The sequence below is a fragment of the Myotis myotis genome, unplaced genomic scaffold (assembly GCF_014108235.1).
Source record: "Myotis myotis isolate mMyoMyo1 unplaced genomic scaffold, mMyoMyo1.p scaffold_m19_p_2, whole genome shotgun sequence".
Classification (NCBI taxonomy): domain Eukaryota; kingdom Metazoa; phylum Chordata; class Mammalia; order Chiroptera; family Vespertilionidae; genus Myotis; species Myotis myotis.
In genome coordinates, this window is record NW_023416324.1 from 170324364 (window position 1) to 170342869 (window position 18506).

At 39.2% G+C, this 18506-nt stretch overlaps 1 protein-coding gene across 9 annotated transcripts in view; it reads right to left on the reverse strand.

The window, feature by feature from the left end:
- LOC118675946 (LIM domain containing preferred translocation partner in lipoma) overlaps positions 1-18506 on the reverse strand; it is a 665496-nt gene that overhangs the window by 105431 nt on the left and 541559 nt on the right. For all 9 annotated transcript variants that reach the window (XM_036348973.1, XM_036348974.1, XM_036348968.1 and 6 more), the window contains one exon: positions 4832-5001. In XM_036348973.1, coding sequence (XP_036204866.1) covers positions 4832-5001 — 170 coding nt within the window. The remainder of the gene's footprint in view (positions 1-4831; positions 5002-18506) is intronic.

An 18506-nucleotide genomic window follows, 5' to 3' on the forward strand; every position in this document is an offset into this window, starting at 1 on the left:
ACTGGATGACTGGACACTTAGCATACTAGGCTTTTATTATATAGAATGTGTGCATGTGCATGTGTGTGTGATGTGAAAGGAGAGACAGAGACTCCTTGGAGATGAGTGAGCAGAGGTGGGCAATCAAGAAAAGAGAAGGAGGAAAGTTCATGAGGATTTTTCAGACTTTAGTCCGAACTTTCAGTTCATTTGCCAGCACCCACATAAAGTCCTAGCCATAACTGCCTTTAAAACATTTTATTAGATAAAACCTAAGCATAAAAAAAGAACAACTTTCCAGAAGAGGTAGAACACCTACCTCTTAATGTAGGTGGAAAAGATCGAATACTTTAATTGTAGCCATTGAGTGACATAAGGAAGCAAAGGGCCACTCAAGTGTTGGCCACTAATGTGCCAAATTCAGGAAACTCTAAGTGTTTAGTCTCCTGTGGAGTTGGCCTCCTACTTCGGGAGGCCTTTTAATCACTTGGATCTTGACTCTAATAAAAATGTCTACACAACTTCCACTGCTGGAGAGCCAGGAGCTGGGTTCGCTCCACTCTGAGGAAGAGCCCTGGGTGAGGGGAAGACCTTGGCTGCCATTTCATAAACAGGCTTGCTGAGAATCTCTGATGTGCTGTTTGTAGGCACAGACTCCTTGGCTATGCTAAGAACACAGAAACTGTTTGTAAATCTACACTTATGGGTAAACCTGTCTCCTTCAGGGCAGAAGGGCACACAAGTAGGAGGCTCTGTTGCTACTCTTCAGACTTATAACAACATAAAAATATTCTTAAGCAAAGCATGAAAATCTTTGTCCTTCTCACATATGTCTTCATATTTCTTCTATGGCATCTATTTATTTTGGTACTTCCACAGAAACTGCAGCTATGAAATTACCCCAAAGTTAGAGAGTTTCTAAATTGTATCAAATTTGCAGAGGGAAAAAGCAATGACAATAATGCTATTAATCAAATCAAACCCTTATATTAGTAAACAATTTCATGATGTACAAAATAAACCTGCTCATTTCTTCTCTTTGAAGACAGGAAAAAAGTTAGTATTTCCCTTTAATAAATGTAAATACTGGTACTCAGAAATTAAATGACACACCAGGAGAGCAAGGACTAGAACCAATATATTCTATCTTTATCAATTTGCTTCCGAAGGAAGCTTAGTGTTCTTAAATTTAATCCATAAGAATAATCAAAGCTAAGATTTTAAGAGATCTATCACCAAAGTAGAAAAGCATCTCATTGGTTTTGCTAATAATTCTACAAATTAAAATTAAAATACTGCACTCAATAAATTGATTCTAAATAAATATAAACACAAATTTTCAATAGTGAATAGATTATAGTTTAAAATGCAGTCTCATTACTATGATGGTTCTGTAAACTGAAAAATATTTCTGAAGAAATCTAGCAAATGTTCTCCAAATTGCCATAAACTAAGTAATATAAATTAAGAAAGTTATTAAAAATAAAATAATATAAAAATTTTATTTATAGGCATGCTATTAATAATTCCAAGAGATTAGAAAATATCCAATATCATTCTAGTGGCAAATGGCTTGAAAATTTAGTGTGTAAACATATAAAACTAAACAGATAAAAAAGTTAAAAATAATTATTATTAGTCATAGGAAGCGATGTGCATATTTATATGAAGTCAATCAATAGGAAATGCAAAACGAAGCATGTACAGAATGATTAAGAGAATTACAATGCTGTACAGAGTCAAGCTTGTTTCATTATATATATGTATGTGCAAGGATTAAGGATTTAAGAGAATATAGGAAAAGATGAATAATCATTAAAACAAAGTTTCCCTCAAAATTATATAAATGTTTAACTTAAATATGACTTAAAGTTGATGAATTCAGGCAAGAGTAAATTAAGTTTACATTACACTGGTCTCCCCCATAGACTCAAGAGCATCAAACATGGGTGGTCTTTACAGAGAAATGAATAAACTACTATCTTCAATGTTCTGATGCTATCTATTTAAAAAACAAATAAAACAAAACACTGACTGAGGCCTAGGGCCTGGCTCTCTCTGCTTTGTACAGGATGTCTTTCTTTCAGACATTAGTTTCCACCAATGGAATGAGAGGCAATTTGAATGCCATTGCAGGTGTTTGTTCTAAGGGCTTTGGTTCCAAGAGGGATACATGCACGCAGCTTTCCCAGTCCCCATATTTCTAATGTGGCAACTTATTGGACTTATGAAAGTTCAGAAGAAATTAAAATGCTAAAACATCCATGAGGGGCTTGAGGCCTGGGCTGACCTCTGAAATCAATATTGAACAAGGGTCTCTGAATAAATCTTAACTGAACTCTGATAAGAATTCAATTACATTTTACAGTCACCATGGATAAATCTCATTAAAGAAAAATCACGATTAAAGTTTCTGAGGAGGAAGAGAAGTCAAAAGGATAGTAAGAATTTCCATTATTTGAATTCACCCAGGTCTTCGAAGGATGTGCCTGAGTACCTCCCAGGCAGTGTTCATTGTTATAAGCATTGTATAGCATCAGGCAACCAAAGCAAACAGCTGTGGCCTGAAGAATCACCAAGTGCCTACGCCTGGAATGGGAAGAGAAATCTGAGCCTGCACATTGCAGAAACCCATAATTTAGCCAGATTGGACATTTTTTTTTTTTTTTTTGGTTTTATTACATACTCAGGAGAGCAAGCAAAGCATTTAAAATGCTATGTCTGACAGGCTAAAACAATTTCCTAAAGCCTGCTGAATCTCACTGCACATGTAAGGTCCTCACATTCAGACTAAATAGGCCAGAAATCCTGTCAAAATTAACCTCAGAATAGCATGTATTTCACTACCATTCCTTGAGCAAGCCATGTGTGCTTTACAAAGATTGCCTCATTTCATATCCACAAACCTTTGGGGAAAATCCAGAAAGCACTCCATTATATAGATGAGGAAACTGAGGCTTAGAAATATCAGGTAACTCTCCCAAGGAGACAAGACATTAAGTGATAGCACCAAATTGAGACACGTATTCTTTACACCATGTTATATTGTTTCCCAATATCGTTTATATGATTCCTAGCTCATAAGGGACAAAGAAAAACTGAATGAGGCTCATTAAAGTAGCAAGAATCAACAAGGCAGTCCAAAAAGGGATGGAGAAAAGAAACAAGAGCTACAAAATCACAGAAGCCTGTGCTCACTTAGTATAAGGACAAACAGCCATGCATAGATGCTTCTCTAGGCTCTGCTGACGTCACTGTCAGAGCTCACTATGACTAGCATATTTCATAATGGTGGTCCTATGTGAATGTCATTGCGAATGACAGTCTGCACAATCTAATGACAAAGGCAGGGGATTTGTAATTTTCTTTTGTCAACACAGAATTCAAAGGGTGATATTTGAAATATTCTCATTTACTACAGAGGTAAGCTTTTGTTCACTCACTTCCTCTGATATGCAATTGCTCCTTGCAGATCAACAGGACCTTACTGTGTTGGTGTTTATGTTCTGGACAAACTAAAATAGTGTGACGCCTGTAAAAATAAACAAACATACAAACAAAAAACACGGGACTAGGGATGCCAACAACTGAATATAGCCCTGGCTTGGACACTAATGATAGAAGAAGTCACTTTATTCTTCTCTGCTTCTCTGTGTTCTCACTTCTAAAGAGAGGAGTTAGACTAATGATCTTCAAAGTTTGTTTGTTTTTTCCAGCTCCAAAATTGCGTGGCACTATAATGATGCTATATGTGTGTTTAAGTTGTCTTTGGGAAGAAAAAGGAAATAAAATTGAACCTAAAAATGCAAAACAATATTAAATCTTGTAAGATCTTTAACTCGAAGAATCTTTAGATCTGTGCTACAGACTCCAGGGCTGTAATGAGTTAGAGCTGTCAGGTTATGGGAAAGTGCCAACGAGCCAGGTTCTTCTGCAATCAACTTGAAACGTGGGGATCTGCAAAGCTATTTATAACTCGCATTGTCTTGCACCAAAAGCTCCCTTTATGTTGACATTCTTGGGCACTGAGGGCCAAACCATGGCTTTTTTGGGGGTTTGCAAAAAGCACTACTTTTTCCACTAACAAGTGTTCAGCAGACACATTCAAATCATGCAGAAGGATAACAAAGACATTTTCTTTAGGTTAAAAAAAATCTGTTCACCCATTAAATTGCTGTATCATATGATTGCTTAATGTATACATGTGAATAGCCTGGCCCAAAACTAAGATAATGTGACTACGAGTGTTTGTTAGTCACCCATCGATGTGATTAAAGTATAGTTGTCATGTTCTTCAAAAAGACAACATCAACAATTGTTAGCTCAGTCAGCATTACTATTCATGTTCCTTTAAGGTGCGCTATAATAAAGCGTTTCTCAGTGGGCATCATTGAAAACCTCTGGGGATGATAGGTAAGAAATCTTCAGGGTAGAAAAGAGGTGATCCAAAGGACCCAGGAATTTAAAAGTGCATTGACAAGTCCAGAGGCCCTATAACACTTCTCAACAAATACTGACAATTCAGGGTGACACCTAATAAGGAGGGTGTAATGTTGCCACTTGGGAAACTCTCCGATGCTACAAGGGATATCATGATAGCTAGCACATACAAGCTTGAAATCCACACGGTGATGATCTTCCCAGCAGACCACTAAATGAATGGCAGCCCCATCCCAACACACCTTTTCCACATGAACACATGGGAAAAATTAAGATATGCCAATTTACATGCACACATATTGTGAAGTCTGGGCGAAGTCAAGATCTGATGGCAACATTCTATCTGAAGTGAATGGCACTTTGTCAAAGAAGATATCTTTGCAAAGTATCCGAGGATCAATTCTGAACTTACAATGTAGCAGGGCTCACAGTAGGCTTTCTTCTCCATGGCGTAGAAGGGCTGCCCTCGGAGCTTGTTGTTGCAGATGATGCACGTGAAACAATCCACATGGAAGACCTGGTCCATGGCAGTGCATCCTGTCCCTTCCCCAATGACATTTTCCCCACAGCGAGCACAGCGGCCTGAAAGAGAGAAGGGATTGACTGTTAAGAACACACAGAGGAACACTTCAGTCTTGGGATAGAAACCAACACGGGAAAGACAGCAGCTTCATAATGTCTGCAGCAACAGCAATGAGACCACCACTATCGCCATCACCGCCATGAGCAAGATCACCAGGACAGTCACCACTATGCCCTGTAAGGCCAGCAGGATGGGGATTTTACATCCTCCTATAAAATTGAGGAGTTGACTGTCTCAGCCAAAGAGCCCGCAGAAAATGACAGAGTGGAACTCAAGTCGAGGCCAGTGCCCTGACTCTACTCTCACATGGGAGTCTAAGGACAATGGCTCTCGGGATGGTAGGAATAGGTGGGATTGACTAGAAAAGTCTTTCTTCTCAGGGAGTCTGCTTGTCTGGTTAGACTGGGAGGAAATGGGGTCCAAAAACAAACTTCAACTCTTTTCACTAAAGCCCTGGTTGTAAAACCTTTGCATCTAGCTCTTGGTGACAGGCAGGTCAAAAGCCAGGCCCTTTCATTTCCAGACAGCTCTGACTGCCAGAAAGTTCTTTCTCATGTTGAGCTGGAATGCTTGCTCACTCAAATGGCTACCCAGTAGTTCCAGTTCTGTCTTCAGGGGATTCATGAAACAACTCTCCTCTCTTATACTTGACACTCTTTAAAATATTACACTTCAGTTAGTGTTGCCTCCAAGTCTGTTCTTGGGTTGAACATCCTTAAATCCTGCAACAGTTCCACACACTGCAGGGCTTGGGTACCTCATGACCCAGGGTTCTGCAAATTTCCAGCATTCTTAAATGGATGCATGGGGCATCTGGACCACAGATGCACATCAGGTTTAGCTTTAAAATATTCACATTAATTCTTAAATAACAATAAAACATCATTTCAGAGAAATATTTATGTCAGTGAGAGACATTTTGCTGGTTGCAATCTGTCTCTGTATCTGGCTCCATCGTGGGAATCTTGTCAGAGGTCAGATCCACATCCAGGTTCCCATCTCATTCTTTATTTCTTCTAAGTAATTACAGGTCACTGGGGATGTCTGCAAGGATCTGCAGGCATTTATAGGTAAGCTATAGCAAATCTAGTGCTTCATATGTGTCAGGCATTTTCTAGGTGCTTTTTATATGTTAAATCCTTTCATATTCACAACAACCTATGTGATAGGGACAGTTATTATTCCCATTTTACAGATGAGGAAACTTAGTCACAAAATGGTTAACTAACTTCAAACTCAAGCAGTTTAGTTTCAGTCCTTATGGTGTTAACCACTATGTAATCTTGCTTCTGCCTGGTTCTATGAATCAAGATGGAACACAGATCTGACATTATGGAGAAATTTCTCACTGAATGAAGACTGCTTTCAGCACTCCGTCACATTGGATTGACAACCATTTCACACCTAAAAATAGGAGGGCTAAATGTTTCAACTTGGAGAAAAGAGGAGAATATATTTCTAATCCTCTCTAGTTGCATTTGGCCCTGTAAAAAATTTCTTTATATTCTGTTGCAGGATTTGAATGTCTTTACAGTATAGTCCATTATCTCCCTCCTAGAAAATAAAAAATATCAAGTGTTTGAAGAATAGTTAAACCCTTGACAGCTAAGTCATATCCACTATAATTGACATATTATAAAGTCAATATATTATTGACATTTGTCAAAAGGTGTGGCTTTATTTTCAAACTTCTGTTGAAGAGTTAACTTGTACCTATTTTTATTATAAAAATGTATAACCTTAGACGGGCATGTTTAACATTATGGATGTTCATTGACTTTAGTAACCAAAGCAGGTTATTTAAAATAGCACTATTTTTTGTGATTATTCAGAACAAAACACTTAATTGGTTTACTAGAAAGTTCACTGAGCTATGTTTGAAAAAGATGCTAAAATTCTGAGAACTTCATGGTATTATCTGACAACATTTCATTACAGAAAACATATTGAGGATAACAGGCAATCCATAACATCAAATTTTTAAAAAGTCATCATTAGACTTAGTGCTTAAACTCTTCTTTTTCAACTGCTTGTGCGGAAAGATCACATTCATCCCAGCATATACTGATTCTTTTTCTATATATGTTGGAAGCCTGTTCACTAAAATTTACATTGTAATATTAATCTGAAGTAGTATTTATGGTATTATCTTTATTACTATTTTTTCCACCTTCAATGAATCATACTTAAATCACTGACCTCCTTTGGTTGATCTGAAGAAATAAAGCAATACAACAGTAAATAATGAAAAATGTAGCTTAAACATCAGCAGAAAAAAATCATACTAATGACATGAAAATATTCTGGGCTGAATGGCACTATTACTAAACATTGATTTAAAACAATTCAACAGAGGTTTTGTGGCGCATGCGATATTTTTATAATGTGATGAGTATTAAAAGAACTTATATGCATATATGCATAGCCCATGCACAAAGACAATAGTGCAGTTAAGGCCAGGGGTGGAGCAGGAGCTGGGTGGAGTAGGGCAAAGGGTGGAAAAATGGGAGACATTTGTAATACCCTCCACAATAAAAATAAATTTAAAAAAGAGTAAGTTGAATTCCTGAGAAAATTATTTCAAATTTAACAAATTTTAAAGTAGTTAAGTGCAGGTCAAACAAATTATTTTTAATTAATTCCCTTTTAGACATCAAACTGGATTCCCTGATAATCCATCAGGGACTACTAATGATCTCTGGTGGAAAAAAATGCTTTCAATCAGATGTTATCAACTGTTGGTCATGCTGGTCTACAAGGCAGGTAGGGGTAGCAATTATGATCTAGACCACAACCGCCCAAAGGGTAATATCTGGAGTCCAAGAGTCTGGGCCTACAAGGCTGACAGAGAGTCTGAGAACCTGGGGGATATTTCACTGATTAGATGGGAAGATCAGAGCAGAGCCTTGAAGGACCGGCTGCAAAGTAAATGCTGGAATTCTCATTCTATTCAAGACATTCCCCAGGTATCTACTCTTTGTCCAGTACTATATTTGGCTTCCCTGTGACATAAAACAGTGGATCAGACAATATCAGTACCTTTTACAGTCATTAGGGGACTATATAGATTCCACAATCACATGAGAAAGTGTTACATGGGAAAGTGCAGTGGAATGTGGGAGGAAAATCACATCTGAGAAGGTTCAGAAAAGTTTTAGTGGGGAAAGAAGTAATTGAGCCCAACCTTAAAGGATGGAATGTTGACAGGTGGGAATGGAAGAGAAAACTACCACACAAAAACCAAATGCTTATTGAACCCAAAAATTCTGCAGTGATTTGGTGCTGGCATAATGAGGTTTTGTCTTCTCAGCGATGAAAGCCGATGGGCTGAATTCATAAGGAACAATCTTTTCCTTTATATTTTGGAGAATATTCTTCCAGAGTGGGTCAGGCAAATATGCTGGCCCCAGACATGACCAGCTCTGCTGCCTTCAGTATTTTTCCTATTCTTGGGAGAAATCAGGGACACTAGGCTCGAGGGCAGTCAGTCTGGCACCTTTAAAATCACAAGCACAGAAAAAGAGCGAAGAACAAAAATTAAAAATAGCCCTGCACATCAACAGGACAGTAAAGGTGCCCGAATGTTCCCTTTTTACATGGACAAAAACTTTAACCATGGCTTTTAGGGAGGTATTGAGAATGGAAAGAAAGTTCCTCAAGCATAGTGCATTCTTGCTCCTACCGGGGCTCATACTACACATCACTGAAAACATACCGCACTCTTAAAGCCCTTCTTTAAGACAAACATCTCAGCACTTTCAAAGGAAGAAAACCAGGGGAATAGTACAGGACTAGCAGGCATCAGAACATCAAGAAATGATAATTGATTAGGGGCCAGTAGGAATCCCAGGGTCAGGTTCAAATGCAGGGCTGGTATGAGAAGCTTAGCACAGGAACTTAACAAATCCAAGCAACAGTCATACAGCCTGGGGAGAATTTTGTCAGTGAATTAAGTCACCTGAGCAACAACAACAAAAATGAGCTTGTTTATGTATTATTGCTTATTATATATGTTGCTTTATTTCAACTGTGGAGATAGTCGTGAATTCTTCTCACCCATTACTCCTCCTTTTCCTCCCAACTATAGTAACCTCTGCAACCTCTCTGAAATGCTTCCTTCCCAACACAAGCCTGCTATGTAAATTGAGCTTCATTATCTCCCTTGGGCCATTGCAATGGCTTCCTGATTACTCCCTTATCTCTGGTTTACTTCCTCTTATAAATGGAAAGGCTGTATGGAAATCTTAGTACTTGAGCTAAGTCTGGAAGGTTACAGTTTTTGAACAAGTTGTCCTGAGGAATGGCATGGGTAGTGGGTGCTTTTACAAGGCAATCAACAAAGAAGCAAGGAAGGTGGAGTAATGGAATATGTTTTCATATTTAATGGTTCCCACTTTCTCTTTTCATAATATGAATTTATTTCCTTTACACTATGAAAATAAAGTGTTATTTCTTGAGTGATCAATACACCATTAGGCCATATAGATGGTCCTTTGCAAACAATGCTGGGTTTGGAGGTGGGACCAAAAATGTCCATAGCCATTTGGAGAGTTAGTGCTATGGTGATCAGGGGTGACAGACTCCCAAACTCATATATTATTCAATATCAAAAGTAAAACAGTAAATTTATGCAGACATCAAGCCACGTCACATGTGTCTTCATGTCCTCCTTGCTCCTTGATTTATAATAGAAATTTTAGGCACAAGCAAAATTAATATTCTATCTTTAAATATTATAAAGAGCTAAAACTTTACATGCCAATTCTACAACATATCAGCTTTCTCATTAGATACCTTCTAAAATATATTCTGAACAAAGTCCTGCTCCAAAAGTTAAATCAATAAGGTTATATCAGGCCAGGGAATTGATGGTCATGTATACCTAGAAAAAAAGCCTGCCCCAATTTAATATATATATATATATATATATATATATATATATATATATATATATATATAACCACTGGCGTTATTGTCTTAAATCACGAACTCCATTAAGGTGGTTCACAAATTATCTTCCACTGAAGATACAAAAGTATAATAGAACAAGTTTGCTTTCTTTATGTAATAGGTCCATAATGATATTCACTGATGGTTCTAGGCTGATGGCATTTTCTAATGGCCAAAGTTTTTATTTTATAGAACCCTGCAGCCTCAGTGCATATAATAAGCAGTTTTCTTAAAACTTGCTTAAGTTCTAGGACAGTGATCCTCAGTCTTGCCTGTATGTTGGAATCATCTGAAAACTTTTAAAAGAAATACTGATCTCTGGTCTCTAATCCAGAGATTCTGATTTAATTGGTCTGAAGTGGGAGACCTAGGATGAGATTTTTAAAAGCTTCCAGGTGATTCTAATGTTCAGTCAAGTCAAGTTGAGCCACTTTCCAGGAGGTGTCTATTTCTGTGCTACTTGTCAGGAAAACAGCTAACAAGTATCACCCAAATAGGTTTCATCTGCATGCAAAGCAGTGCAGAGGCAGTCTGGTAACAATGAGTTGGCTGGAAAAAAAACAAATTCTGTGGCATTGTAATATACATTTCTTTTCCTCAACAAGAGTCATTTCTCTTATGTCTTAGTTTGAAGAGTTTTCAATGGCTTTCCCCCCAATTGATAACTACATAAACAGAATCTGCTAAATTTTCTCATAAACTATTGACAGTGCTGCGCCAGAGAAAAGCAGTTCATGTGTATTGATTAGAAGCACTACTATGGAACAGGCTTCTTTTGTGTCACAAATGAATTGATAATATGACACTGCTGTGTGGCCTAAGACAATATAGACCCTACAAGAATGTCAACTGACAGCCATGTAAGTAAGGTGTGGCATCACAAATTATATCATGCATCAAATTTAGTCATTACTACTTTCTTGGACTGTCTTTAAACAATGTAGCATTATTTAGCCTCTTATGGTAGTGCTTTTGATTACTATGAATACTTGAATCCTTATCAGATTCTAAAAGCTGGACTATAAGATATATCCAGTTCTGTCACTCTGCTTATTCTATCTATCTATCTATCTATCTATCTATCTATCTATCTATCTATCTATCTATCTAAAGCCAGGGTCCAAAATGACCGAATGGATGACCAAACACCAGAAGTCAGTTCTGCAGTCAGTGCTGGGTCGCCATGGTGACCAGCACTGACTCACTGCTGCAGGTGCAGTGACCCAGCACTGACTGCCAACGGGGCTGCGGATCAGGCCTGGAGAGAGGTCTGAAGAGAGAATCAGGGTCTGATCCGCAGGCTCTGTGGCAGCTGTTGATCAGCCCTTGCCTCTGTCTTTCTCTCTGGACCTCACCAGCAGCCCTGCCTCTCTTTCCAGGCCTCACTAGCAGCAGTGGGGGATGCTGATCATCCCCGCCTCTCTGATCAGGCCTGGAGATAGACCCAGAGATGCTGACTGGCATAGAAACTGACCAATCAGAACCTAATCTGGGGGAACTGTGAGGAGCCAATGGCTGCCTAAGAGGCAGAGCTTTTGATGCTAACTGGCATAGAAGACAAGGAATCAGAACCTAATCTGGGGAAACTGAGAAGGCAGAACCTAAGGTGGGGGCTGAGGAGGGGTTTTAAGGGCAACAGCTGTTTGGCATACGGTGTAAGAAAGTGGTTCAATTTTTTAATGACCAGTTTGGCAGTATGGTGCATATGGCTGGCTATCAGTCCAGATATAGGGATTATGTATTTTTGTCTGCCAAGAGCACCTCCTCCTGCTGAAGAGGCTCCCACCCCCCCAATTTAAGCAATCCTACCCTACATAATCTATATTAATAAAAGGGTAATATGCTAATTAGACTGGGTCAACTGGCCATCTTCTGGACGTCCGACTTCCAGACAAAACCATGGTGGTGGGGGCCAAGGCAGAGGCTGTTAGGGGGCGATCAAGCTGGCAGGGGAGAGCTGTTTGGGGCGAGATTAGGCCAACAGGGGAGGGCAATTAGGGGTGATCAGGCAGGCAGGAAGAGGGGTTAGAAGCAATCAGGCAGGCAGACAGAGGCAGTTAGGGGTGATCAGGCACGCAGGCAGGTGAGTGGTTAGGAGCCAATGGTCCCCGATTGGAGAAGGTGCAAGTTGGGCTAAGGGAACCTCTTGCCCCCCTTCCCCCATGCACAAATTTTGTGCACCGGACCACTAGTATGAATATAACTGCATTCTACTACTACATTATATTATTGCTTAGGTGGGCCATGCAGAAATGCTTGAAGACTCAATGGACATGTGGATAGCAAGGTGAAGGAAGGGGTAGATAGCTGTTCCTCTCTCTCCTTTTTCTATACAGTACACACACACATACACACACACACACGCACGCACATACTTGCAGGATGACAAAGGAAAAGGAGCAATGACTGCTATGGCACTAGGACCAGTGATAGACATGTGAAAAATGGTGAATGAGAAACAATCTAGTGTCTCTTACTTCACTAACAAAGGAGAGACAAATAAGAGAAACATTTGAAATACAAAATAAGAAATTAAGCTAAGGTAAGACAGAAACAACATAAAACAAACCCCCAAAATGACAGAACAGTTCAGGAATGGGTAGACAAAGGCCTGGCCAACAAACCTGATGTTATGGGGGGGGGGGGGTGAGGAACCTATTGTTAAAAGGAAGTCATTATGAAGTCTAACCATGAGGTGACTCATTTATAGATATATATTTGCTTAGGTTGGACCTTCAGGTAAGGAGGTGAATTGGAGGGGGAGTCCCACATAGGGTTGCAACAGCAAGTATGCTTCACTGATTTAAATATACTGCACTTTGAAGAAGTATTGCAAATATATGAAAGAAAACCACTGTACTGTTTTCTGTTCCAGGCACTGTCCTACCCACTCTTCATACATTCTTTCATTTAGCCCCATCAACCTTTATCTATTCTTATTTGATAGATAAGAAACCTGAGGTTAACTGACTTGGCCAAGGTCTCAAAGGTAGAATGAGGTGAGGCTGAGATTAGAACCAGGTCAGACTTGCAAAGACCACCTTCTTAATCAGCATGTTTTTTCCCCTATGAATATATTTTAGTATTCAATCATAACTCTGGTACTTTTAGCATTGTCTAGGAGGGGGGCCCATTCCATCTCCCAGGGCAAAAAGAGCCAGCATTGCATCAGTTCTCCATCATCTTGAGAGGAGGGTCCAGAGTGTGCATCTCTGGTTCTAGACATAAGGAGCTCTTCATTTTGAAGTTGTCCAACACCTGCTGTAGTAGGAGGGAGAAAGTAGAAGGGCCTCTAGTAGATACTTTGTAGCTCTTACCCTCATTGAACTGCATGGACAGGTAGTCAAGACACTTGTTTCATCTGTCCTTTCTACAGAAGCTGAGAAAGGTGACTTCTGTGCAAAGTACTTGTCACAGAATAGAGTCAGTGTGAATTCAGGAGTGCTCAATGAACATCAGGATATGCTTAGAAGAGGAAATCATTATAGGTGAGGGTCCTTCAAAGAAGATCGTGAGCTGTTGAACCTCAAACTCTGGCTTCCCACCAGGAAAGTTTTTAAAAATACTGATGCCCATGATCCACTTGTAGGGATTCCAATTTATTTGGGGTGGGACTCTGCAATAGTGATGTTGATGTGCAGTGGGTTGAGAGCCATTGCTGTAAAGGGAGCTGTGTGTTTATGTGTTCCACATACTGTAGTTTGTCCTGGAATATTCTTAGACATCAATGATGTCTAGAACCAACAGCCCTGGCTGTCTGAGCTACATTCTAGGAAACTACTATTTGTTGGAACTATGTACCTTTGTCCCAAACTTCACTAAACTAATTCACACACACACACACACACACACACACACACACACACGCACACGCACACGCACATGCACACGCACACGCACATGCACACACACACAGTAGGCAGGAAAATCACTTTCTGATGACTTCTATTCTCAGGAAAAGCAGCACAAACAAACCGCAAAACCAGACAACAAGAACAAGAACAAAACAAAAAACAACACTGCTTTGCAGTTTGGGATAATGATAGCCTTTAAACAAAGTTCTATATAATGTGGTGTAACGGCAATCAGACAGAACTGTGGGTGTGAACTCACTAGTTTTGGGAGCCTGAACAAGTTTCCTAAATTTCTGAACCTGAGGTCCCTTGTTTTCAAAACAAGGAAAGGAGACAACTAGACTCCTGGGAGGCCCAGGTGGTCTCAGTGAGTCATTTATCTAGCCATTTTGTCAACCCTTCAAACACACTGAGTCTCTATTCTGTGCCAAGTACTATGCACAGCAGTCACCTTTTCTCCGTTTCTGTAGAAAGGAGAGATGAACAAGTGCCTTGACTACCTGTCCATGAAGTTCAATGCAGGTAACAGCTACAACATATGTACTAGAGACCTTTCTACTTTCTTCCTCAACTACAGCAGGTGTTGGACAACTTCAAAATGTAGAGTTCCCTATGTCTAGGACCAGAGATGTATGCTCTGTCCCCTCCTCTAAAGATGACGGTCAATGTGGGATAATAGAGATAGCTGCATCTGTCAGACAGTTATGTAAGATTTATATTCACCAACATGCTATGCATAGAATTTAGTGCTAGAAATTCAGTTCCAAAGCTGAATATTTCTGTGGCCCCAGAGAGATCATAAAGATCAAGGTATTCAGCACATACTATTTTCCAAACATTGTTTTAAGTATTTGAATGTACTATCCTATAATCTAACAACCCCATAAAGTAGGTCCTTATCATTATCTCTACTGTCCTTGAAGAAATGTCAGGAGATTAAGTAACTTGCCCAAGGCTATAGAGTTAAAAAACTGAAGCTGGAATAGGGGCCCAGACAGTCTGGCTCTAGAGCCCTGCCCTCTAACCTGGCTTATTACTTATCAACTCCAAAAATTCCTGAAAACTCTGGCCTGGCAGGAAGCTTGTGCAAACCTTATCACTTCCCTGACAGGAATATCAGTGTCTGTGTTGGCTAAAGCAAGATTTTTCTTCAAATTAATTTTTATACATGGACAATTTCATATTCCTGCACTTAATTTTTAATCTCTTCTTTTATACTTAAAATTTGTTTCATGATTGATCTGCTGACAGAAAAAAATCAATAACTACGAGTAGTGTTACAACTGCTACTGCAATGATTATTTTTGACTTATGATTTGAATCTGGTGTGTAGTATCTCACATGGGGATTTGTGTTTCCCTCAAGCTCCATGCAAAGCTAAAAATCTTGACATTTCCTGGGTACTTTTACATTTTTGGTGGAAAATCCTAAATGTGTTCTGGTTATTTAAGAGCAAACGTAATACTGAGGTAACTCAAGAGGGTGTTTCTAAAGTCACTGTATTTCAATGCTCCACAATAGCCATGGGCTTCTCCTTATGATGCTAGTAGGCACTCCTTCTATTTACACAGTGCTTTATAATAGACAATGTACTTTCTCACCTGACACTACCAAAAAGAGCAAAATAAAAGTTATAACTAATATTACTTACAATAGCAACAGTGTGGTGAAGGCCTGGGGCAGGGGAGCAAGTGTGGGCTAGAAGGGGTCAATGGAGGGTGGGGGAAGGGAGACATCTGTAATACTTTCAACAATAAAGACAAATTAAAAAAATAAATTTTTGATACATGAAGATGGAGAGCAACTGCAAGTTCATATAAGACATCATTTCCATGTTGTCATTTAAATCTTACAAGAACTAAAAGCTAGATGAGACAATTATCCTCTTTTGACAAATGAGTTAACCTTATGAATGACTTAAAGGGTAAGTAGCAGAGTTGGAATTCAAGCTCAGTTAACCTGGCCCCAGTCTAGTGGACTTTGAGCTAGACCACATGACCTGTGCACCTGACACTGGACCCACAGATGGGTGATGTTCTCACCAATCAGAAGCTCATTAGTCTTATTTGGGTTTTGGTTTTCTATTTTATACTGAAATGGCTGTTATACATTGTTAAGAGAATTTAAAAAGTCCCAGAATATAAGAGCATGTGGAAAACATAGACGGCGTACAGTCCAATCTAATCTACAGATACAAAAGCAACAGCAAGGGAGAGGCAGCACCTCAAGAGCCCATTGCAAGTCAAGAGCAAATATGAGGCCTGAATTCAAGATTGCAGGCTCTCAGTGAGGTGCTCTTTCATCTGCACAGGTGTGCCACCACAGTATTAGTTTCTTCCCACTAGTAGGTGCTGTTGCCTGGGCATGAGGAATTTCTCCCACATAAGGTAAAATTTCATTGCCAATAGGAGTATTGTGTGGAAAACTGTAGTCCGCAAGAATGACTTTTACATGATTCCAGAAGAAGGTTAACTCCGTCATCATCAGAACCAGGGCACCCATCTTATTTCTGTCTAAAACACCCGGCATGTGCTTCTGTCTGTTTTGAAATTCAAAGCAATGGCAGCAGAATGTGGGGTAGTGGGTTTTGCAACATACCTCGGGGCCAGAGAAGGCCAGGCTCTGGTCCCTGTTTGACCAAAGGTGGTCTGAATTTATTTGTTTTGTACATTAGAGTTACATTTAATAGTCACTTGATAGAAGGTTCCTGACTTTATTTTGTTATTTTTAAAGAATAAAAACCCCATTGAATGGAATAAGTAGTAGATTTGTGGTTAGAAGAATTGGGTTTTAGTTCTAGCTGTACTAGATATAAGATCTGTGACTTTAGGAAAGCTACTCCATCCATCTAAGCCAGTTCTAGGTACCTCAATAGTAATACCAGCCCTACTGAACTCAAGGAGCTACTGGGAGGATATATATTATAAAAGTCTATATAATATGTTCATATATATGGTATATAAATAATTTGTGCATATATATAATTACAAATGACAATAAAAATGTAAGGAATTACATCAAGATGTATCACTGTAAATAACATTTATTATGCATATTGATATAAATTACATGCACAATAGAGCAAAAGGTACTTATGTATCTGGGTCTCCTATCCAGAGATTACATTCTAAGGAATACCTATGCAAAATCCACAAGATGGAATGCATTGCTGAATGTGAGTAGATAGATTCTGAGGACCTGAACTCCCTGGAAATACTGGCAGTGCCATTTATCTTCTCAGAGGAGTAGGCAGTTGGATATCATCAATATTTGACAGATGATACTACCACAGACCTTATCGGGGAGACCAAGGCACAGAGCTTTAGATAGCGCAGGCCAATCCCACCCTATGTGTCTGTAAAATCCTCCTCACTAAGCTGCAGTCTGCATTGATTCCATTTCTGGCGCTTGCATAGCAACACTGAGCTCTCTGAGCGCTAAAGTGACGTCTTGGGAACAGTTATTAATACACGTATGTATGCACACAGTATGTGAAAATATGCAAGATTGAAAGTGACTCGTGTATTACTTTTAGGCAATACTTCCCACTGGGAGTATGCTCTGCAAAAATTTCTCTCTCTCTTAAGACGCTTGCACAGTCATCTGCTATCACTTACCAGAATGTTTAGGATAAAAATGGTGTCAATTTTAAGGAAACACACTTCTCAATTTTCTTTGTTAACATCTGAATAAAACATGAGAAGCTTCCAACTTTTCCCTTCTCCCCTTTCATTCACAGAATAAGTCTCTTCACAGTCTTATTTTGTGTGGAGAGGAAACAGTCACCCTTGTTTGCCACCTCCAAATTAGCAGAATTCACTGGGTTTGAAAGGAGAAAATTTAAATTCCACTCTAATAAGTTCCACTAGTTATCATTATTTCTGAGGTACAGCACAATGTTTTATAATAAGAACACAATAAGAAACCATGTTTCTACCTTGTAGGAGCTGATAGCCCTGTGAGATCATGCGAGGTCAGCAGAAGGCATGAACCAGAACATTCTACAGGCAGGATTGGGCTGGGATTGAAGGTACACTTTCTGGACCATGTAAGAGTTTGGAAAAATGACATGTTTCCTTAAGAAGCCATGCACCCAGGTTGGACCTATGCTTTCTATCTCCTTCTATTAAAATAAATACATTGAATCAAGTGCTTTCCTGAAGACCTTCCATTTTCCATTCTAAGATACATGTTATAAAATGAAAAGGCAACTTGAAGTTTAGATTAAGTTTGCCTGAGGGTAAGGAGAATATGCTCAATGGTGATCTTTGGAAAATCCTTCAAGACCCACTTTTTAAAAAATATTTTTATTGATTTCAGAGAGGAAGGGAGAGGGAGAAAGAGATAGAAATATCAATGATAAGAGAGAATAATTGATCGAGTGCCTCCTGCATGCCTCCTACTGGGGATCGAGCCCACAACTTGGACATGTGCCTTGTCTGGGAATTGAATGATTACCTCCTTGTTCATAGGTCGATGCTCAACCACTGAGCCACTCCGCTGGGCATGATCCAATTATTTTTTTTTTTTAAAGACTGTTAAAGTTAAGAAATACAAGCCACAAGGAAACGAAGCAATAGGCATATTCTATTTATGTCAGCAGAGCATTTCTGGGAGATTCCTCTTGTACTAATGTAGTTTCCAGTTTTAGATTATCATATTCAGTAAACACATTTAATTTTTACAGTATGACTAATACC